This window comes from Sapajus apella, unplaced genomic scaffold, assembly GCF_009761245.1.
Source record: "Sapajus apella isolate SASKATOON/1434 unplaced genomic scaffold, GSC_monkey_1.0 scaffold5, whole genome shotgun sequence".
Classification (NCBI taxonomy): Eukaryota; Metazoa; Chordata; class Mammalia; order Primates; family Cebidae; genus Sapajus; species Sapajus apella.
Window position 1 is genome coordinate 37,686,951 of NW_022436945.1, and position 23,767 is coordinate 37,710,717.

The window sequence follows — 23,767 nt, forward strand, 5'->3', positions numbered from 1 at the left end:
GGAGGCCGGCTCCTCAGTTACCCCAGCATTTAGCAGGCAGTGGTCATTTAACACATTTCAGCTGCCACTCTTAAATGCTTCTACTTCCCTTTTTAGGGGATATATGCCTTTTATTTTCTTGAAACCTCCAAAGTAAACCAATATGTATTTCCCCCTTATATTTGCTTTCTAATCCCTTATGTAGGAAAAAAAAAATCTTTGTTTACAAAATTTTTCTAATGATGTATCATTAAAATATTAAAATGAAAGTTATTTTAATGAATTTTCTATGACTATTAGACTTTATTAATGCAAATACATGCAGCTGGTTTTAGGCAAGTAATCATTTTCAAAAGGCAATATATTTCTAATAGTCATAATTTTCACCCTCTCCTGATACTTAAATGTTCTATTGGATTAGTTTAATAAAAACCAAGAATAAAAGACAACTTTTGGCTTATTTCCTACCACCACCATTTTTATTTAAGAAACTAAAATGTTTCCATTAGCTAAAATAATGGCTCTTTTAAAATACATGCTTTTAGAATAATTATATTAAGAATCTTTCTCTATCTAATTTATTTAGGAATTTAATTGGGGGTGGTGTTAAGAGCATATTTTATTAAATATTTTCATATCATTTATTAAATGTTATTTATCAAGATAGTGAAAAGGTTCTTACTCTTATTACTGTTAATGAGATTCACTGGATTGCCAGTATTTTCTTTACTATGCTGGTACCCGGCCATGGAAAGTGGGGGTTTTATTTGGCTTCGTGCATGCTTGCTTTTTCCCTTTGCTATGCTACTTGCTAATCAAATCTCAGTTTTTAAAAATTGCTTACATAAAAAGCTCTTTCTGGGGATTTTATTTGCTTGTTCTCTTCTGTGGAAAATTTTTTTTTTCTCCTTATGCTTTAGCCAAATTTTCTTACTTGTCTTGCTATTCACTCACCTCCCCCAGTTCACCAAATTTCCTGTGATATGTATGCTACTTGTAAATTTATATAACTCTTTCTTAGAACTGTTTATATTTTCAGTCTGAAAAGCGTTTTTTCCTCTAGACTCAATGACTGACCAAAAAAAGTTAGGAATTATATTTAAGCAAAAGGCAGGCTGTTTGAGAGTTCTTTATTATTCTTGAGAGGGGACTACTAAAAATATAAAATGTCACAATCACATTCTTCTAAAATTAAGAGCTATAATACTTTTAAACAAATGTTAAATAATTTACAAACAGCTATGTCACTGTTTCTAAAACCATATGATTTAGATTTGGCTCTTTTAGAGCCAAATAAGGAAGAAAAAAAGAATGAAGGGAATAGAGAGAGAAGATGAAGAGAAAGAGTGTTAAAAAGAAAAAAAGCAAACAAAAAGAGACAGAGAACTTTCCAAATCCTACAACAGATTATACCCTCTTCTTCCTCAGAACCTCTGCACCTGTGATTTCTTCTGCCTGGAAAACTTGAAACCCCGAACCGCCCCTCGCTTTGCCTCTCATCCAGGGATGTTACTTTGGTTATTCCTATCCATTCTTCAATAGTGATCTAAGTCAGCTTAGATATCACTTCTCGGAAGACTTTCCTTTTGTGTGCTCCTTGACTATCCCCACTGATAAAACGCCAAATCAGACTCTCTGGTTACTGTCTACTTACTTGACTTCATTCTCCACGATAAAGTATACTATCTACTTTGCTTATCATTGTATTTGCAGCATCTAACCCAGCGCTCAGTAAATATTTGGAAATGGATAAACAAATGAATGAGACAGAGAAGTAGAAGTAGGGGAAAAGAGCAGAAAAAGACTCAGACTCAGAGAAGTGTTACTCTAATTAAATAGTTTTATTTACTGTCATTTGAGCAGTTGTAACTTACACCATTTCTATGTAACTCCTTTATGTGCATAAAAAGAATAAAAATTTAAATGCAAAATTCATATGGGAAGTGACAATAAAAGGATTTTTAAGAGATTTCCCCCTCCCTTAAGATGGACTACAAAGTAATTTCCCTGTAGTGTTATCTTTCAGCATAACATTTGCTTACCTTTGCTATTCGACTAGCTGTTTCTTTGCAAAACTGAGTTGGGCTGTCAAAGTGCTGGATTAAGTGAGGCAATAAGCAAAGGATGTTAAGAGGAAAGCCTATCAAAACAAAAAAAAGCAAACAATAACCAATTTTATTGCACATTATTTTAAAAGTTAAAGGTACTTTTTTAGATGGTTCACAGAAACCATTTTCTTTTCAGAAGATCCTGGGATACTTGATCTTCTAATTCTTTTTTGGCTTTTACCAAATAATTTAAGCTACCTAACGTATAAAAACCATGACTACTTGCAGAAAAGCAGAAATTAGTAGATTTCAAAACAAATGATTAGTTTACATTTCACTACATAAAATGCAAAGTGCTGGGGCAATTATATTAACATCACCTGACAGTTGGGAAGGATCCACCAATGTGTGTTTGGAGACAGAAATGAGTTTACTGAGGAGGTGCACGGTCATTTCTTGTGTAGATGCTGAGGTAAAACCCTTAAGGAAGAGCTGCTGAAGTCCTGGAAAATTCGTCCATTTCAATTTGCTTTGTACATTTTCAATCTTCTCTCGACTCTCTGATTTATCCAAAGGCAAATGGATAAGCAGTTTGTTGAGAAGCCTGAGAGCCAGGAGGTATTCATATTCATAATCTGATTCTAATAAAGATGCTGCTATCCAAAAAATGGTGGCCATCAAGTTGGTAGGCTCAGTAGTGGACTGCACATCATACATTCCTTTCTCTCTTAGAGAGGAAAGGCTTCTAGTCCTTGCTAAGCTACTGCTATGGTTTATCCGTCCATCCATTATATCCAGTGTGTTACTCCGCCGCCGGTCACCTCTTCGGTCACCAATTAAACTTAATCTCAAAGAATTACTTCTTGCATTACTGTTACATCCCAAATAATTGCTACTATTAATGGGACTTGTGCTTAGATTGAGTTGTCCAGTGCTTTTCCTGTTAGCTGCATACTTGTTTCCCATTACAGGATCATGATATGAGGTTCTTAAAAAAAAGAGAAAGAATAGATAAATGCATACACAGTCACTTCTTTTGCTATGTTAATTTTACTTCTGAAAACACTGAAAAATAGTAACTGGTACCAGAAAAATCATTTTTCAGTATATCTGACTTTGTTGAATCAAATTTCAGTTTTCCCTCCAAATTCAAACAAAATGTACAACAGTACCTTTTCTCCTGAGGCTAATGGTTTCCTCTGAGTTGAGATGAGGCTCTACTTGCTGAGAAAATTCTGTTATAGTAGTCACTAATAACTTTTAGCTCTGGGATTTAGGCATACATTATGTTCAAAGCTGACTTCATTTGTCTTTTCCTCAAACTTGATGGTCCTTATGTCCCTATTTCTGTCAATGACACACTCTTTCTAAAAGAGCTAAGCTCAAAAATTTATTTTTGATTTCTCCTCCTCCCTCACATCCAATTTTTATGAAGAAAATATTGACTGACTGCTTTTTATGTTTGCCAGCCATATAGAAAAGGAAGGGATATTAGACAAAGTCTTTTGGAAGAGGGGATAAATATGTGAATGGATAAATTTATAGCCTGTTAATTCCTATTAATAAAATATGAAAAAAAAAACAAAAAAAACAAAAAAAAAACCACCATGAGAACCCAAAGGATGGAGTAATTAGCACTATCCTGAGGAAGTTAGAAATGCTTAGCTAGAAGTAATATTTGGGATGGGACTTGAAGGATTAGTCAATTCTGGGCTTGCAAGACAGAGAAAGTGGGGAGAGAGGCAGTTGCAGGGAGAAGGAACAATATGTGAAAGGTGGGAGAGCCCTAAGGCTCCCAGGTCAGCTGTGGTGGGGGCTGGGGAGCAACAGGATGCTGAATGTGGCAGGAATGAAGTGGTGCAGCAGAAAGATCTCTGACCAGCACATCAGAAGAACATCACTGCCAAAATCAGCACTAGGATTTTTCACAAGCCCTCCCTGTCTGTGGCCCATCTCCCCACAGGTAATCCATCTGATTTGGAGGTATTATGCTCACTAACAATATTAGAATTTAAAAAGTTATAATTATGCATAGTTAGCTATTCAAGTTCTCTACATATTAGGTTGCCTGGTTTAAATTCTTACTGAGAAAGGGCAGAAAGAAGATCATAATGCTTCATGGTTTCAGCCAAAGTATCAATTGCAGATTCCAACGTGAGAAGCAGCTCAATCACAAATCCCTGAGGAGAAAAAGACAGATTTTAATAATTATGCTCTGGAATAAATAAATTACAATGAACTTCCCAATGGGATTTAAAAATAGAACAAACTCCACGTTAATGTTACAACATGATTAAACTCTTCAGCAACATGATCTTGCTGATTGATGCAAACTCATCAAATTAATGGTGTATAAATTGATTGTAATGGTGCCACAATTCACTCAAAATTGCTCAGGTTAGAAATCTAGGAATTATCCTTGCTTCTTTCACATCTAAACTGAATCCACTAGCAAGTCTTGAAAATACTAATTTTGTTTGTTTGTTTTTTGAGGCAGAGTCTTGCTCTATTGCCCAGGGTCAAGTGCAGTGGCACAATCTTGTCTCATTGCAACCTCTGCCTCCTGGGTTCAAGTGATGAGTAGCTGGGACTACAGACATGTGTCTGCACACCTGGCTAATTTTTGTATTTTTAGTAGAGACAGGTTTCACCACATTGGCCAGGGCTGGTCTTGAACTCTTGACCTCAGGTGATGCGCCTGTTTCTGCTTCCCAAAGTGCTGGGATTATAGGCATGAGGCACTGCGCCTAGCCGAATTACTTTTAAATACACACTAAATCTCACCACTTTCCTCTACCTCCGTAACTTCCCTTAATCTACGCTACCACCATTTCAACTGGACCCTTACAGTAACCTCCTTACTGACCTCTCTTGCCTCCACTCTTGCCCTTCCTACAGATTTCACCCCAAAGTCAGAATGAGTTTTTCAAAAAAACAAATCACATCCATCACCTACCTTCCCTCAAAATGTCTGTATAGTTTCCCATCAATTAAGAGTGAAGTCCTGCCTCTCACCAGGGCTTACTAGGCCTTACATGATTTGAACGGTCTACCTCGTTAATTTCCTGTTACACATCCGGCAATGTATTCTGGATACACTGAATTTCTTGACGCTCCTCAGAACAGCCCTACTTCCTCTGCCTCAGGGCCTTTGCACTTGTTAGTCCTATTTTCCTCTGCCTGAAATGTTCTTCCCCAGATCCTAACAGAGCCTACTTCATTTCAGTATCTCTTCAAAAATTACCTTCTCAGATGGATTATCATATGTAAAACAATTCCCTCTCCTTTAATCTTATTACCTTATTATTTTCACAGCATTAGCAATAGGATAAATTATGTTATGCATAATTGGAAGACTAAAGGCTTATTTCCCCCAATAGAATATGAGCTCTAGAATGTCAGGAATTTGTCTCATTCATCACTGTATCCCCGGTATTTCTAACAGTGTTAATAAAATCATTCATCTGTACAAACTGAAGTTCTCTAGTGCAATAAATAGTTCACTTATCTTAAAAAACGAAAATCAATGTTCCATGTTATATTTAAATTTAACTTTGTATCTTTTTTACCTTGTGATCATCCCAGGTTAGTATCTAGGGGTGTGTGTGTATGAGTGGGAGAGTGTAAAGCTTCTGATAGGCACTAAACAGTTTAATTAGGTTATTAGATATTAATTATAAAATTGACTTTGTCTCTTAATTCTTTGCGTGCCCAACATCTGACTATAATTCTAGACACCTGTTATCTTGCTCTAGCTATAGCAATCTATATTGACAGTAAATCCTTGACAACTAGTAGCTGCTCAATAACTGCTGGAACAAGGTAAGGAAATAAATAACCTGTGCATCTTCTCCTGGATCCCCTACAGTTTCTACAAGTCTGGAGAGAACATCAGAAAGTGTAGTTGCAGTGAGAGGCTGCTTTAGGGCCCTGAAAATCTGAAAGGATCTCCCAGCATAGTGTCGAGAAGAACAGGAAAGTGCTGTTTGCAGAGCAACTTCACTAAGATGATGTTCCAAATGAACTCCTTCTGTGAATGCAAAGGAAACAAGTAGGTTGTTCTTGTTCTTTAGAATACTATTGGGTTTATAATCAGAAGTGAATCATTTTAAAACTAGCAGTTAGCACACTACCTGGCAAACCAGACAAGCAGTCACAATTTATAAGTCAATGTTATTTCTTCGATTAAACTCCATTTGCATTTTCAATGACTCTTTAATTTTTAGGGAAGCAATCCTTGAGACCAGAGTTTCTCAACCTTAGCACTACTGACCTTATAAGCCAGAAAATTATTTGTTGGAAGGACTGCCCTGAGCAGGGTGTGATGTTTAGCAGTGTCTCTGGCCTCAACCCACCAGGTACCAGTAGAAACCCCTTGCCCCCAACCCATAATGTGACCCTGTCTCTAGACATTGCCAAATATCCCCTAGTTGAGAATCATTGCTCTAGACAATATACAATTTTACTATGATTTTCAGGATGTGTTAAACTTGAGATTACTGAAGCCTATACTAGCACAATTTTTTTTTCAGTTTCCCATTTCTATATGTCCATTTAATGTAATTTTTTCATAATACGCAATTGTATTGTAATTTTATGATGCCATCAAACACGGAAGCCCAGCAATTCATAGATAGCTTATTTTTAAGTAACTTAATTTTTCTTCAGTGAAAACAGATCTGTTATCATTAATAAGTTAAAAAAAGAAAACATCTGAAATTTTTAATTTTAGACATATCATATTATCAACTATTAACTTTTTACTAAGCATTATCAAAAATTGACATCACATTAAAATGTCACTAAAACTAAAATATCATTTGAAATATTTTTTAAAAGATACCTGAGCTTGACTGCTTAAAAACAGAAACCACATGTTTCAAAAATGTAGTTAACTGTTCAGCACTCTTTATGCTAGGATTCTTGGCGGAAACATCCTCATGGTTCCAAAGAGGCCCTCTTTTTCTGAAAATAGAGAACAGAGGTAATTTCCTTGGATTTTTCACTTGTGATTAACAGTTGTACTCATGCTTGCCTAAGTGACATCTTTACAATTAGAAAGGATGGTAGTTAAATAAATAGGTCACAGTCTACTGCTACTACTTAGGTACATGAATATGTAATAATCTACAGCCAGGGAGAAAGATGTAATTTTCAATGTCTACCATCACACCAGTCAAATTCTCTCTGAGGTAGTAGAAAAAGATGCCAACTTTTGCCAAGTGAGAAGTATATTGGTTACTGCTTATGTGTTACAGGTAAAAATATAATCTGTATTTAGATTGTAATGCAAAGAAAATAATTTACTGGTGAAATGCAATGAGAATAATTTACTAGCTAAAACTACAGGTTAAGTTTAGGACAGAATAATGTCTCCTTGATTCTTTCTTTAAAATGTCTTTGCATTCTCAGCTACCACCTCGGTTAAGCTCTTTATTAGCACAGGCCCAAGTGCCCTGAGAACCAACTACATGCTGCTTCCGGTTCCTTCCCCCTCTAATGCATCCCACACACTGTTATGGGGCTGATTTTCTGCACATATTTATTAAATTATGCCTCCCACCCTTCCCCCAGCTTAATGATTTTCAATGTAATCTACAACCTTATGGCCTAGGCTTCATGGCCCTCCAGTTTGAACTCTCCCAAACTTTCCAGAATCATCTAGAACAACTCTCTGTTCTCTGTGTTACAGAGTGGATTCCTCATCATTTCCAAACATACTGTTTTCTTGTGCTCCTATGATTTTGCTCTTGCAATGGAATACCATGCCCTTTCTCCCCATCTATATTCCTTCTCTACTTACAGTGCCTTGCAAAGAGTAGACCATAAATAAATATTTGATGACTGATTGATAATGTAGCTAATAAAAGTGAAATATATGTTCAGATAATACTGCATTCTCTTTGGGCATTAAATAACCAGATATTATTAAAGTCCTTCTGAGGTATAACTGCATTGGTACAAAAGAAGAGTCTTTGGTTGCATCCTAATTTTCAAAGTACTGCACAATACAAACCTGTGTATTTCACATCAGTGGCATTTCAGAAAACAAAAAATATGGCTCTTAATACCTGATCAATGAAAGAATGGCTTAACACATGCACTGTTGGGATGCTAAGAGCTTCCAGTGTTACCTTGAGGTAATAAATTCCATGAGGGTTTTGACTTTTCCATCCTGCTCCACTGAGATGTCAACCTCATTGAGGATAGTGGTGTGCAGATGTGAAATGGCAGCACTGTTATTTCCTAAGCTGATACTAGAAGAGGTAGAACTTGAGCTAAGCCCTGAGTCAGTCATAGGGGAGGGCTGGTAATCAGGTATAAAATCATTAATGCCTGCTGAAAGAGAAAGATCGTCATGAATACCTAAAACATGAAAGAATCTCACAAAATACCTATAGAATTAAACTGTCGTTTCTTATAGACTCTATTGGACACATGAGGAAATCTGTCAGCACAAGGTGGTGTCAATCAGCTCTCCTTCATAAACACCAAATTACAGCAAGTAAGTTTTGGGGCAAACATCATTTCACGGCTTGAAAACTTGGCAATTTGGATGTACTGTGCAGTCCTCTGCCGCCATCTGCTGAAGAAAATTGCAAGTGGCAGTTTCCTAATATTTTGGCATATTTTGTCAACATTGTTTGTCAGTCACATTTCTATAATATGAACTGATTTTTAAAGGAAAATTTTTTTTGGAAAAATTTCTAAATTTTTGATTATAGGAATATAATCAAAATTTTCTTTTTATGGAAAATTTTCTATAATTTTTGATCCATTTTAGTTGCAGAAAGATTCAAATCTATTTGAAATACACATAGTACATCAATAATAATAATAATTATTATTATTTTTGAGACTGAGTTTCGCTCTTGTTGCCGTAGCTGGAGCGCAATCTTCAACCTCTGCCTCCTGGGTTCAAGCAATTCTCCTGCCTCAGTCTCCCCAGTAGCTGGGATGACAGGCACGCATCACACGCCTGGCTGACTTTTTGTATTTTCAGTAGAAACGGGTTTTCACCATGTTAGCTACCCAGGCTGGTCTCAAACTCCTGACCTCAGGTGATCTGTCCACTTTGGCCTCCCAAAGTGCCTGGCCTAATTATTTTTTTAAAAACTGTTAAAGGTTATTACTAATGCCCATATTTACAAATTGGCAAAAGGAGCCTTAAAAACAAACAAGCTATGGAATTTTGAATAAAGGTGCTTTTTATAAAAACGCAGTAAACCTCATTCAATTTTTCTTTTAATCATAGTTTTAAAAGGCTAATGTTTCCTAATAATTGTTTTCTTACTAACTATAGGATTTTAAATAAATAACAGGGTTTTAACTAACTTTAAAATGCATGAACCCTTTATCTGACACTGTATGATTAGAAAAAATAAGGTAATTTTATTTCAATTTCTAAAAAAATTTCTAGATCACCTGTTATTAGCCTGATGGTACTGATGAATGAAAGAAATAAGTTAGAGTTATAGGAAATAAGAAAATATACCTTACAAAGTTAAAAAAAAATTAATATTGACAGTGAAATAAGCTATAGTAAGTCTCATTAATTTGGACTTCACTATTTCAAAATGTATGTTTTTAATGCGGTAAATATAATCAAGTGGATAACAAAATTTAAAATGCCTTACTTTGTCAGTTTTCAGATACTGCAAGTAAGAGGAATCTAATACAAGCTCAACATCTTTTTTGTCTTTAGTCCTCAATAAATTAAGCACTGTTTCATTATGTCCTCAACTTACATATTCATGACTTAAATCTTGTGATAAAGATCCTTCGAGGTAACGCAGACTCAAATACTTTAAATTTAATCCCTTCTTTTATTAGTAAAGAATTTAAATGGTATTTAAAATAATACAACAATATTTTTAAAATGTTCTCTAGTATTTCAACTTTTACTTAGTTGACTTTCTCTAATGCAGGATTCCAAATTAATAAAGTATAATTCTACTTTCAAATTGTACTTTTGAAGCAAATACCTGTGAAATTATAATCTAAGTGTGCAACTTGTTTGACTGTAAGCACCCTGGGCTCATTAAACTCCTTGTTCCTGAGAAGGACAGAAGCAACAGTGCGGATGTTACTGTTGGGTACCATTACTATTAATAAGTGCAGAAGCAGGCGTTTACAATGTTCATACACCTCAGGGTGGCAGTGGTCAAACCCTAAAAAGGATAGTAGAAAAACATCATCAATAAAGAGAAATAGTAAGTATTCTTACTACCAAACTCACATTTTGAAGAAAAGGAGAAATTATATGAAAGATTTCATGGAAGATGACATATTATAGCTTTTTATTGCCGTTCTTATATACTTTTACAATAGCCTACTGCCTTATGCTACTAGGGAGACTCAAGATAAGTTAAATGTGTTTAAATTTAATCATGTCTAAAATTTAGTGATCCCTTAAAAATTATTACTGCTACATAACATAAAAAAAATTTTGTGGAAATGAAATTTTTTTTAAAGGCAGGCTTTTTATGTGCTTAGCACGTAACAAAGTCAGTACGTGATTAACTGAAGGAATAAAGTAATACACCAACAATAAGGGTACACATCAGGAAAACTTATAAGGAGATGGCTATCTTGACTTGCTTCAGGAAGCCAATCCTATAAGCATCAAATGCATTATAGATATGATAGATCCCACCTGTTTGTCACAGAAGGTATGATGGAGTTTGAGGTGTGATAATTTTCAGGTGTAATAATCAGTGTACCCAATAATCCAATTCTTCTGGGAAATACCTAGAATGTATTTCAACTTTTCATTTACTCTGAAAGTTTGCAATCCCAGAGGTAAGTTAATTTGACTCTTGCCACAGCAATAGAATTTTTCCTTGGTAGAGTATGTGTGTTTGTGTGTGGGCAGGTGAAGCCATAGGACAGGAATAGGGGATAATAGACATTTTTATGGAAGGGTATGGGGGTAACAGACATGTTTGTGGTTAGAAGAGAAGTCAGGAATAGCTCCCCAATAGACCAGAGGAATCATAGTGAAAAGTGTCATGGAAATAACATACAAATAACAGGAAAGAGAAACATGTAAAAACTTCCTTAACACCATAAATTATCATAAAAATATAAAATGAAAGAATTAGAACCAAATATTTATTACCTATAAAAATTGCATGAAGAAGAAGATGGAGGTAGCTTCCCCATTCCACCTTCACACTATGATCAATGATCAGATCAGTCAAAAGGATCACTGCTATGTTACACCTATGACAAATAAGAGTTTCATTAACGTTTTACTAGATCTCAGTAAACCTAGAGAAAATTTGGTACAAAATTACTTGAAGACTTTAATTTTGCATTTCATGGAAAAACACAACTTATCAAGGAAAGAGGAGGAAAAACAAATACAGCTGAAGAAAACGTTAACCATTAAGTTAAAGAGATGGAACAGAACATAAGGGCTAAGGGCTCCTTGAACTCAGGAGCCACATTTTCTTCATCTTTCAACCTTGAGACTTAGCACACTGCTTGCCACAGTAGGTGTTCAAATATGTGTTTGGTGCATTAATACATTTTGAAAGAATGCAGTAATTGCTCTGTTGTGATTTTGCTAAGTAGAATTCAGTTTAAGTTGATGCAAAATAATAGTGCCTACCATAAGAAAGCCGTATTTTTCAGATGTAGTAACTGGGTCCCAGAAAGGTCAAGTAACTATGCCAGACACCCAGAAAAGCAGCAGCAGAATTAGATTTAATAATATTAATTTTGTAAAGTTGTTAGGATTCTGAGTTTTTTAGGTTTCTTAGAATCTAAACACATTGATCTATGTTGCAGTATCTCCATAAAGAAGATTGCTTTTATTCTGTGTTGTCAGATAGCATAAAGAAAGCCGACAGTGTTCAGCAGCAACTTGGCTCATAGGAAAAAGGAATGACGCTGTAGTCCACCTGTGAAGAGGTAATCCAGGTGATGACGTTTCAGGCACGTAATCCACCAGTGGTGACCAGCAGCCTCCAGCTGGTGGGAAGGGCAGTGGCTCTCCTTGGTTATGCTCCATCACTTTCAGTCGCCAATTAGAATAAAGTGGCATTGAATCACCTATCAAGATAAAATGATCTCATTTTCTACACCATCTAATTTCTGCCAATATAAGCAAACTCTAGTAAGATCCCGACTATTTATATAGTATTGGAAAGTGATAAAAAAATAATTTCCCACTATTTCAACATATGTTTGCTAGGAAGGTCTAGGCACAAATATTGTAAGCAATCCAGGGAGAGGGAGAGAGAGAAAGAGAGAAAGAGATCAATTTAGGTTCCACCCTGTATGTCAAAGCAAAACTATATTAGCATTTCATTGTGATTCCATCAGTGATGTCCAAGCCAGGAGATCACATTATTGGTGAAGCTGCCTTGTAACAAAAGGCCTTCTGGTAAGTTACTCAGTTCTAAATATTCTGAGATGGGGCCAACACAGCTCCATCTTGAAAGGAACTCTGCTATACCACAGCGGGGCTGTGGGGTGCAGTCAAAACTGTTGTCAGGAAATGTGAATTCTGTGTGACGTGGGTAAGTCACTTAACCTCTCTGGACCTCAGTTCCATCATGTGCAAAATGAGGAGATTGGACCAGATCATCTTCAGGGTCCCTTTCCAGTCTGAAAGGCTGTGCTTCTGTGATACCCTACCTTAACATTATAGTGAAACTTGGGTAGATTATTCACTTTGCAATTGCAAAGGAGAATCTTTACAGGAATATGTAAATTCATGCAGAAGGAGCAATCCTGCTAAAAAGACCAGCCTGTTTCCAGTATTTGTTCTATGATGCTTCCTGAGAACCAGTTCTTACGTTCCTTGTGACTTATCTATAGGAAACCTGTGTTTAAAAAACAAATGTCCCCCACTTATGTTGCTTTTTAAAATCAAGATGTTTCAAATTATGTTGGAACACCACTAGTGGCAGTTAAATACACTTTTTAAAAATAATTTACTGAAAAAATACATTTATTAACATTAATGTAATTAACAATATACCTCATCCTTAGAGTTATATTAAAAACATTTGGAATTTATTACTTTTTTCTTCTTCATAAGATCCTCCAGAGCTGCTACTGTATCGGGATTCTAGTCTGTGATGTTGCCGATTCAAATGACTGTTTAGTCCACTGTAGATGTCCAGGTGCACATAGCTATGGGAATGATATCTGAAGTTAGTCACAGTTCATAGTGCAATAGTATTTATACTTTACGTTTCACTTGCTAGGTTTAAAAAAGGACAACAGTACACAAAATATTAACAAAAGTTTAATATGATATATATTGATTTCCACCTTATAATCCAAAAGCTTAAACTTTTAATAAATTATTTCTACCTAAAATAATATTCTAGAATATAAAACAGGTGGAATAAATACCATTTATATAGATCTAAAACTTTAAGCATACAAAAAGTGACTTACTATACACCACCCATTTGTGCATTACAGCATGTAACAAAATCTAGCAGGCTAGCATCTTTAATGTTTAAGCTCTCAATGTGGAAAATTTTCAGTATGGAAATAATATTTTTTTCACTTGAACTTTAACATAGCAACATCCACATTTCAATGTAGAAAATATCATTTATTCTGATGACAACCAGTATCTGTCAAACTGAAAGGCTAATAAAGAGCAGAGAAGTACTTACCTCTCTTCAATATTCTCTTTAATGGGCTTATTATCTGGATTGCCATCTGTGGGAGCTACCATTGTATTGCTACTGGAAGTAGTTCCTGTAATCAAAGACAAAGCAGTACTTGTGAATCTACAAACCTGGAATAACCCCATAAGAATAAAAGATCTCAAATTATTAATATCAAAACTTCACTAAAATGAGAGTAAAGTCATTTTAAAACAGGAATGTCCTCATAAGGACCAAAACGGAAAGGAGACAAGATGAACACATTTTTGGATGCTAGAATACAAATGAACAAGAAATAATTAAATGTTGAGAAGGCTGAATCCAAATGCGGTTTGGGGGGGGACCAAGAAGCTTCCATATTTATATTGCTGAACCCCCAAAAGGCTCAGGGATGAGAAGCATCAAGAACCTCTGGAAACAAGGGTTGAAGGTGGTGCTAAAAATAGGAAACCTAACTGACAGTCAATCTATTTTATAATTGGTCCCCAAAATCTACTTTCCTGCCTCTTGTAGCTGGGTGGCTGTCTTTCCCCACTTCTAGAAGACTTTTCTGATTATAGTAAATCAGAATATTCCTGAACGAGGGCATGCCATGTCCTCCTGAAAGAGGAGGCACCTTACGAAGAACAGGGGCATTAAATGAAAATGCACATGCTAAAATTTGAGACTGCAACCCTAGGTCCTTCTTACCCCACTGGGCTTCCAGAAAGTTTGATGACTGTGTATGTGTGTGTATAAATATAATCCAAAGGTGTGTGTGTGTGTGTATGTGTGTGTGTGCACGCATCTATATATATTCACAGACACACCCTCTGTAGGCAAATGACTAGTAGAGTTTTCTCTTGGAATTTGATAAATCTAGGAGAAAAGACCTACAGATGCTGGCATCACTGAAATCATGGTACAACAAAGGAGACCATCACCAAGTTCCATATATACTTATAGAACTTATAAATTTTTAATATTCTACTCTCTATGAAAACACAGATCTAGAATTGGTAGGCTTTTGAGAAAAGTCTTATCAAGACAAAACAGTAATGTGGAAAAAATGAGGATTCATGCTGGGAGAAGAAAACTTTGTAAGTATCAGATATGGAACAACAGTCTAACTATGAGACATAAATAGGATGCTACGTTAAAAAGTTAAATGAAACTCTGGAATTAAAAACATTCTAGTATATATGAAAAATTCAATAGAAGCATTATTAGACATCTCCTAGAAAATAGAAGGACTAAGAGATGATAAAAATAAATATAAAGACATAATTTAAAATATTTCTAGTTATACAATGTTGTTATTAGCATGCTGAAAACACTTAAACTGAGTAAGTTTCATAGAAATTTCATCTACAATAGCCATTTTACTATTTTGAATTTCATTCGAAGTTCTTCTATTAGGCACATAGTTTCTTCAACTCAAAATATTACAACAATTTTAACATATGTACCTACAGATAAGTGTATACACACACACACACACACACACACACACACACTCATTTGATTGGATATGATGTATAATATATACCCAAATAACTATAATGTGAAATTACACAAACAATTTCAACATATAAGCATATAAGCCAGGCTCACACCCATAATCCCAGTACTTTGGGAGGCCGAGGCGGGTGGATCATGTGGTCAAGAGATCAAGACAATCCTGGCCAACATGGTGAAGCCCCATCTCTACTAAAAATACAAAAATTATCTGGGCGTGGTGGTGTGTGCCTGTAGTCCCAGTTACTCAGGAGGCTGAGGCAGAACAATCACTTGAACCTGGAAGGTGGAGGTTGTAGTAAGCCGAGATCGCACCACTGCACTCTAGCCTGGTGACAGAGCAAGACTCTGTCTCAAAAAAAAAAAAAAGTATGTGCTATGTAGGGAATATATAAATTTATATTGCATCTCTGAATAAGTGTGTAATATTACTTTTATGTATATTAATAATACTTACACTGTCGAATTGCTTTCCTCATGAGGATTTACAGTCTCATCAAATTAATCACCATACATGATTCACATTTGCTTTTTTCTTAACCATAACATTTAAAGACACAATAAACTATTGTTGAAATTAATAATTACGTAAATCTTCTCTTTCCATACAAGGAAGATTTTTTTCTTTTAATAAATTGTTTTGTGTATATCTGAGATTCATAACATGATGCTATGGGACACTGAGACCCTAAAATGGTGACCATAGTGAAGCAGATAAAGATGTCTATCATCTCACACAGCAATCAGTTTTAACAAATTTCTCACCTGAGGTGACAGAAGGGATTTTATAGCTGGAAGTGATGCGATAATACGGGGGATTATCCATGTGAGTGACCCCTGAACTGACAGGATCGGTCAGCTGAAGCTCACTCACCAGCTCTTCTAGTAACTGCATTGTTTTATCTCTACCTAAATATACAATGACCTTCTTCACCTGTTACAAAAGAAATTGTTCAGAAAAGAAAAAGCAAAGTTTTTATCTCATTCATTTCTCTTGAGACAAATTTTATCAGAGTAGACAAATTTTATCAACTTTAAGTGGTAGATGAATAAACACAATCTAAATCAAAATTGGCACTGATCAACAATAAGACATTAATCAGCTTTATCAATACTGTCCTCCCTCTAACTCTCAACATTAGGTCTAATTAGGATGAAATGAACATGTTTGGTGGTTTCTACTTTACGCACTTTCTTTGCTTTTTTGCTTTTTTTTTTTTTTAAAAAAAAAAGCAAAAAAATGCTTTTCTGTAAAAAAATTTTTAATGGAAATACTTCCAGTTAATAACATCCTAAGATTTTCCTCTGATTTTTAGTTAGCCGGCCTCCAAACTCAGGGCTTATCTTTTGTTCTGCCTTCCCCATTCCCTACAGTCAACCAGAGTAGTCATTAAGAGCAAGGAACCAGAACTAAACTAGAACTCAAACTATACATTGCCAGGTTTGGAATGTGGATATACCACTTACTAATTTTATCATCTGGAAAGTTACTCTTAGTTTTCTCATCTGCAAAATGGGGGCAGTAATAGCACCTACTTCAAACGGCTGTTAGGAAGATTAAATGAATTAAGGTTTATAATGCACTTTAAAAATGGCTAGTAACATAGTATGAGTTAAGTAAGTAGAAAAACATTTCAGTAGTATATATTATACGTATGTTTTAGTAATGCATATTACTGAAATAACTTTGTAACTGATCAGCATATCTCCTTTTCTCCCTACTTTAATCCTTACTACTTAAAATGTGGTCACAGCAAGACAGACATCGTCATCTGGAGTTTGCTAGAAATAGAGAATCTCAGGCCCACCCCCGCCTCCAGAATCAGAATGATTCATATTCTTACAGACGTTATGAAAAACCCTCCTTTAGATGACCCCGGATGACTCTTAAAACATGATTTACTATATCACAACAAAATTCTTTTTTTTTTTTTAAAGATGGAGTCTTGTTCTGTCACCCAGGCTGGAGTGCAGTGGCACCATCTTGGCTCACTGCTACATCTAACTCTCATGTTCAAGTAATTCTCCCTGCCTCAGCCTCGTGAGTAGCTGCAATTACAGGTGCCTGCTGCCACACCCAGCTAATTTTTGTAGTTTTAGTAGAGATGTGGTTTTGCCATGTTGGCCAGGCTGGTCTTGAACTCCTCACCTCAGGTGATCCGCCAGCCTTGGTCTTCCTAAGTGCTGGGATTATAGGCATGAGCCACCATGCCTAGCCAAAACTCTTACAATGATTACCCAGTGATAACCTTCCATGCATGGCTCTTGACTCCATCCAATAGGCCCCACTTGCTGGTTCTTTCTGCTCTCAGGTTCCACCTCCTCTGAGCACGGTGTGTGCATTCCTGCCTCTGTGGCTTCCTTCTGCCTCACTACGGATCACTCCCAACCCTAATCCTATCAAGTCTTCAAGCCCCATTCCCCACCTTAACTCTACTCCATGAAGCTTTTACTGACTTCACAACCAGATCTGGGTTGGAATTCTAGATCTATTAAGTGACAGAGTGAGCCCTTGAGGAAATTACTGATCTCTCTGCCTTGTTTTCTCATCTGTAAAACTGCAGTGATCTCACCAAACTCACAGATTTATTCTGAGAATTAAATAATGTGGATGAAGTGCTTTTACCATGCCTATGATAAGCACCTATAATAAGTACTTAAAACAGAACCAAGAAATTATTATTGACACTAAAAATGGCTCCTTTTAAATTCCTGGAAAATGGCTATTCCCCAAATTTCCACTTGGCTTTTTCTAGTTCTGGCTCTAACTCCCCCATTCATTCATCCAATTAACGGGTACCTTCTATGTGCCAGGCACTACAAAATGGGAATTTAGCGGTGAATCAAATAGACAAAAACTACCACTCTTAAGGAGCTTACAATCTACTGGTTGAAGCAAAACTAATGAGGTAAATAGGTAAAATGTATCATGTGTTTGGTGATGATTAAGTGCCAGAAAGATCAATGAAGCAGGGAAAGGAAATGGAGTATGTGTGCGGAGGTGAGGCATTTACGGTTTTAGACAGGATGGGCAGCAGAAGTCCCATTGAGCACTGACACCTGAAGGAGGACCTGAAAGAGGCAGGGAGTGAGTAATGTGGGTAACTGCGGAAAGAGCAAGCAAGTGAGTACAAGGGCCTGGAGGAGGGAATGCCTGGTCAGAGAGCCGGCAGCAAAGGGGGCCAGCACAGCTGGGGGGTTGGAGCACCCCAGAGAATACAGGAGACACAGTCAGAGAGGTGATGTGGGGTAACGTCGTTTGGCACTACACACCAACAGTTCTCTAGGCACTTCTCAAAGGCGCTACGCCTGTGGTACACCTTGGCAATGATGCTTTCAGTGACCAAGCAAACTCAGGGAATGCTGGGTAAAGCAAAGCTATTAAGTGGTTTGGTTAAAATAGAATCTGTAGGAAGTTTCACTTACTTATTTTTAATTTATTTTATTATTATCATTATTTTTGAGACAGTCTCACTCTGTTGCCCAGGCTGGAGTGCAGTGGTGTGATCTTGGCTCACTGCAACCTCTGCCTCCTGGGCTCAAGCAGTTCTCCTGCCTTAGCCTCCCGAGTAGCTGGGATTACAGGTGTGCAGCAACACACCTGGCTAATTTTTGCATATTTAGTACAGATGGGGTTTCACCATGTTGGCCAGGCTGGTCTCAGATTCCTGATCTCAAGTGATCCACCCAACTCAGCCTTCCAAAGTGCTGGGATTACAGGTATGAGCCACCGTGCCCAGCCGTAAGAACTTTTAGATAACCTTCTGTAGAAGTAGTCTTCCTTGGACCACACTTTTGAGGGATGCTGCCACAGGATGGATATCTATATCTGTATCTACAAGACATGTGTGCATGTGTGTATATTCTATTTAACCCTGTCGTTTGATAGTTTCGTATCAAACATGCCCTCTTGACTTGGGCAGATTTGGGTGTTGCTTTCTCTCCTGGAAGGCAAAGTTGTTACCTTCTTAATTTTGTATCTCTTACCATGCTTTCCCTTGCTTCCAGCAGCCTAGAGGACAATCCTACAGTCACTCAGCTCTCACCCACTATCCTGTTCTTGTATCTAAATGCCAGCTCTGCCTAGCAGAAACTAGAAACATCCCCAATCTGTGGTTTCAGCTTCAATATCACTTTCTCTCGAGTGTCATCTTGAATCCTTCTAGACAGCTGTGGTTCCTACATTTTTTACTCTCAGAACTCTGCAATTTTCCTTTATCATACTGTACTGTATTAACTTACTGATTTATTCATTAAATAAATTAGATGTAGGTTCAACGAATAAATTCTGTATTACCCATCAGATTGTAATGCCCAGAGGTGCACCTGGCCTGTCATAATGATGGATAACATTTACTGACTGAATCAATGAATAAATCCATGTGCTACTTCCTGACTGTCTTCATCTGGCCCTTGCCTTACCTCTCCCGGGCAACTGCTGCCCATGCTCTGACATTACAAGATACTGGTAAATATATACATGTATTTTAAAGTTAAACAAACTTGAATACATACGTAAGGCAAGAGGCTTGGTTCACTATTCACCCCACAAATGCTGATCAGAAAGTGCAAAATGATTTTCAGGTTTTTTGGCCAGCCATCTGCAAGTGTGGTCCACACGTTCTCCACCTCTGACCACGCCAGTTCATCGCCATACTAGATGCAATACGCATAAAAGATACTTTAGTCATGACTGCCCACTATAAAAACCAAACATGTCATACCATGAAATATTAAGAAATAATGTTTTGTACAGATAGCTTTAATCATTTCCACACTTTACAAAAACAATCATTTCTTTCAACAAATCAAAACATAAATATCATTAATCATACATGGTTTTAGTAAAAAAAATTCACATCTAAAGAGTTTTTTTTTATAATGCATTTTTGTTTGGTTATCACACGATTACGGAACGTCTTCATCTGTTTCTAACCACATCTACTAACTCAATAATTCTGTGCAGCAATTATAAGTACAAAACTCATTTTACCTTTGCTGTCATATACATCAGATTGTTCAAAACCATTGCAGTGGCTTGTGGAGATCCCCATCCTTCTCCCCGTAACCAGCGCCTGCTAGTCACCATAAGTTCTCGGTCTTTTAAGGAATCATCTTCATCTTCATCATGTCGCCTTGCTGTGGGCAGAGGTTTTAAGTCCACCAGCTCAATGTTGTTCATCCATGGTAGCAGGTAGTGCAGCATCACCTGGCGCCCAGCAGGGTGAGCTGTCTGGATTCTCTGGCTTATCTCTGAAAGTGAAAACAAGTCAAAGAAGAGAACTGATGTAATTTTGGCTTCCTCTGATCCATAATTAATTTCAACAGGTTTCAGAAGCCAGATTTTATTCATTTTACTCATTACACTTAACAATTATGAGTACTGTTTTTCCTTTTAGCAAATTTCACCTCAATGACATCATACAGTTAACAACTAACATAAATCACATACATTTTATACAAAATACTTTTGGCAGCTAAAATAAATGTTTGTGCACTGTTGTTGGCATCGTAAATAGCACATACTTTATGAAAAACAGTATGGTGATTCCTCAGAAAATTAAAAATAGAACTATCATATGATCATGAATCCTACTCCTAAGTATACATTTGAAAGAATTGAAAGCAGAAATTCAAACAAATATTTGTACATCCATGTTTGTAGCAGCACAATTCATAAGAGCCAAGAGGTAGGTGGAAGCAACCTAAATGTCCATTGACAGATGAATGAATAAACCAAATGCATATACACATAGTAGAATATTATGCACCCTTAAAAAGGGAAAAAAGGAAAAAAATCCTGTCATATGCCAAAACATGGCTAAAGCTTGAAGACATGCTACCTGAAATAAGCCAGTTACAAACAAAAATACTGTATGATTCCACATATATGGAGTACCTAAAGTAGTCAAATCCATAGAAACACAAAGTAGAATTGTGATTACCAGGGCTTGGGGGCAGAGAGAAAAGGAGGAATGTTATTTAGTGGGTATAGACTTTCAGTTCTGCAGGATGAAAAAGTTCTGGAGGTCTGTTTCACAACAATGTGTATTCTGGAACTGAAAAATGATTAAATGTAGTGGTTCACACTTGTAATCCCAGCACTTTGGGAGACTGAGATGGGTGGATTCGGAGGGTCAGGAGTTTGAGACCCGCCTGACCAACATGTTGAAACCCATCTTTACTAAAAATACAAAAATTAGCCGGATATGGTGGCATGCGCCTGTAATCCCAGCTACTCAGGAGGCTGAGGCAGGAGAATTGCTTGAACCTGAGAGGTGGAGGTTGCAGATGGAGCACCACTGTACTCCAGCCTGGGTGACAGAGCAAGACTCTGTCTCAAAAAAAAAAAAAAAAAAAAAAAAGATTAAGATGGCAAATTTTATGTTTTTTTAATCACAATGAATAAAAATGTAATCAAAAGATAAAAGGACATCTTTATACACAGATTAATTTTAAACTGACCCATTAAGAACCTCACAAATTTTGGTTCTATATAGGGAAGATGCCTATGATGTGCCTGTTATGTTTACAATCATCGACTTTAATGCTTATGACAAACCTGTGAGGTGGGTGGAGTCAGAGTAATTTGCTGAACAATTACCAAATGGCAAAGATTCAAACACAAGGTCAATTCCAAAGCCCATGAGCCTTTTATATATTGTTTAATTTCCATAAATCATTAAAAGTAAAAATCTTTCTCCTCTGCTCCTCTCTTTTCCTGCTAGACCCTGTACTTACTTACTCATTAGGAAAGTGACTTATAACCTGGCTCTGGAATTACACAACCCTGGGTTTGAATCCCACAGATCTACCACATATAGACAGCCTGACCTCGGGCTAACCTGTCCACCTCCAATCCTTGATTTCTTATTCTGTAAAAAGAAAGTAACAAAACTAGTTGCCTCATGAAGTTATTGTGCAAATCCGATAGAATGCCAATGAAGTGCTCAGTCCTGGTATGCGGTTATGCTCAACTTTAACCTTTTACAAAGGTTCTATTAAGACATCAATTTATTACCTCTGGTATAAAGTAAAAGACATGGAGTTCAGAAGCTGAATGAAGAGATGCTGACTAGGGAAGGAAGAATCTGTGTCTGTGGAAGTAGGGGTCACGATGGTGGCTTCATCTCCTGGAGGGAGATGAGACTGTAGGAGGTGGGGGCTCAAGATGATACCCCAGGAACACTAATACTTAAGATGCAGGGCTGGGTACGATGGCTCACACCTACATGTAATCCTAGGATTTTAAGAGGCTGAGGTGGCCAGACTGGGTAACACAGCCAGATACCCTCCCTACAAAAAAAAAAAAAAAAAAAAAAGCCAGCTGTGGTGGCACACACCTGTAGTCCAGCTAGTAGAAAGGTTAAGGGAGGAGGATGGCTTGGGTGAGAGAGAGCGAGAGCGAGAGCGAGAGAGAGAGAGCGAGAGAGAAAGAGAGAGACTCTGTCTCAAAAAAAAAAAAATCTACCCAAAGAGATAGAAAAGGAATACTCAATGGTGGAAGAAAAAGCAGGAAATACTAAGTTTTTGGAAATCAAGCGAGGTCAGAACTTAAAGAAATATAAAATGGCTAATACCAACTGCTGTGGAAAGTAGCAAACAGACTGAAGACTATTAGCCAGTGACTCGACTGAGCAGTCAGAAGGCACTTGGTGAGGCTACAGAAAGGAAATGGACACTAGTGGAGTGTGAAGGCCATCTTGGGGGATCTAAGGCATGCATGAAGACTGAGAATACGGCAAGGCACAGGGGAGGGAAAGGATGTGAGGAGCAGAATGGGAAGGGCCACAGAGCTGACAGCATTTAAAGATCACTGGATTGAATCTGGAGAAAGAATCATGGCCCTCAAATTTTAAAGTGGCAAAGTTTATGTTGATATCTGTAGCTGTGCAGTAAAATCCTGAATGAATATTGTGTTTGTCTTGCCTTGGAAACAGTGAAAGTGAAAACACAGGTTAGCTATGGAATTTGTCAGGTTGACAGGTTATGTTTTGGTTTAGAATGAACTGTCTTAAGCAAAGCAGTTAAAATTAGCTAATGCTAAGGACAAGAGTGTCTGAAGATAGAACTGAAGGAGGACAAGGTGGTGGAGGTGTAGGCACAGTCGACACCTGTACCAGCAGACATCCTAGGCAATGACATGACATTCTAAACAGTTACATGATCTCTGAGACCTAGCTAGACTCTCTGCTTTCTGTGCAGAAGCCTCTAGCAGAAGCTCAGCATCTGAAAAATCTGTGTTCACGGTGGCCACTATTTTGTGTTGATGACTACCCATATCCATCTTGGAAGGGCTGTCAGGGATGTGGGGGCATAACTGCTGCCAACTACCAGGGGAAACCAAACAGGTCAACTGCTTTTAAGAACTAAGTGTTAGGAGAATATAAGTTGTTGTTGTTGCTTTTTTCTCCCACTCAGGTCAATTAGGGATAGGAAAGAAATTATTTCTACTGCTAAAATAGGTGCTGTGGAAAGATTCCAGGCAGGCTAAGGCCACTATCTCTTGAGACCAAATGAAGGAAAGGACCCACAGCAGAGCTCTGCAATCTCCCAGATCCAAGTGTTGCTGCACATCCAGTAGTTAGAGTGGAACAAGATCTT

The 23,767-nt window shown here is 37.1% G+C and overlaps 1 protein-coding gene across 14 annotated transcripts in view; it reads right to left on the reverse strand.

Moving 5' to 3' along the window:
• FRYL (FRY like transcription coactivator) overlaps window positions 1-23,767 on the reverse strand; it is a 272,517-nt gene that overhangs the window by 40,807 nt on the left and 207,943 nt on the right. For 13 of the 14 annotated variants that reach the window (XM_032274136.1, XM_032274133.1, XM_032274135.1 and 10 more), the window contains 14 exons: window positions 20,157-20,416; window positions 19,679-19,819; window positions 15,929-16,097; window positions 13,673-13,757; window positions 13,063-13,175; window positions 11,936-12,086; window positions 11,149-11,252; window positions 10,013-10,198; window positions 8,162-8,366; window positions 6,871-6,992; window positions 5,867-6,057; window positions 4,113-4,207; window positions 2,408-3,015; window positions 2,022-2,119 (listed from right to left, as the gene is read on the reverse strand). In XM_032274136.1, coding sequence (XP_032130027.1) covers window positions 2,022-2,119; window positions 2,408-3,015; window positions 4,113-4,207; window positions 5,867-6,057; window positions 6,871-6,992; window positions 8,162-8,366; window positions 10,013-10,198; window positions 11,149-11,252; window positions 11,936-12,086; window positions 13,063-13,175; window positions 13,673-13,757; window positions 15,929-16,097; window positions 19,679-19,819; window positions 20,157-20,416 — 2,528 coding nt within the window. The remainder of the gene's footprint in view (window positions 1-2,021; window positions 2,120-2,407; window positions 3,016-4,112; window positions 4,208-5,866; window positions 6,058-6,870; window positions 6,993-8,161; window positions 8,367-10,012; window positions 10,199-11,148; window positions 11,253-11,935; window positions 12,087-13,062; window positions 13,176-13,672; window positions 13,758-15,928; window positions 16,098-19,678; window positions 19,820-20,156; window positions 20,417-23,767) is intronic. The other variant, XM_032274125.1, reaches the window with a different exon arrangement.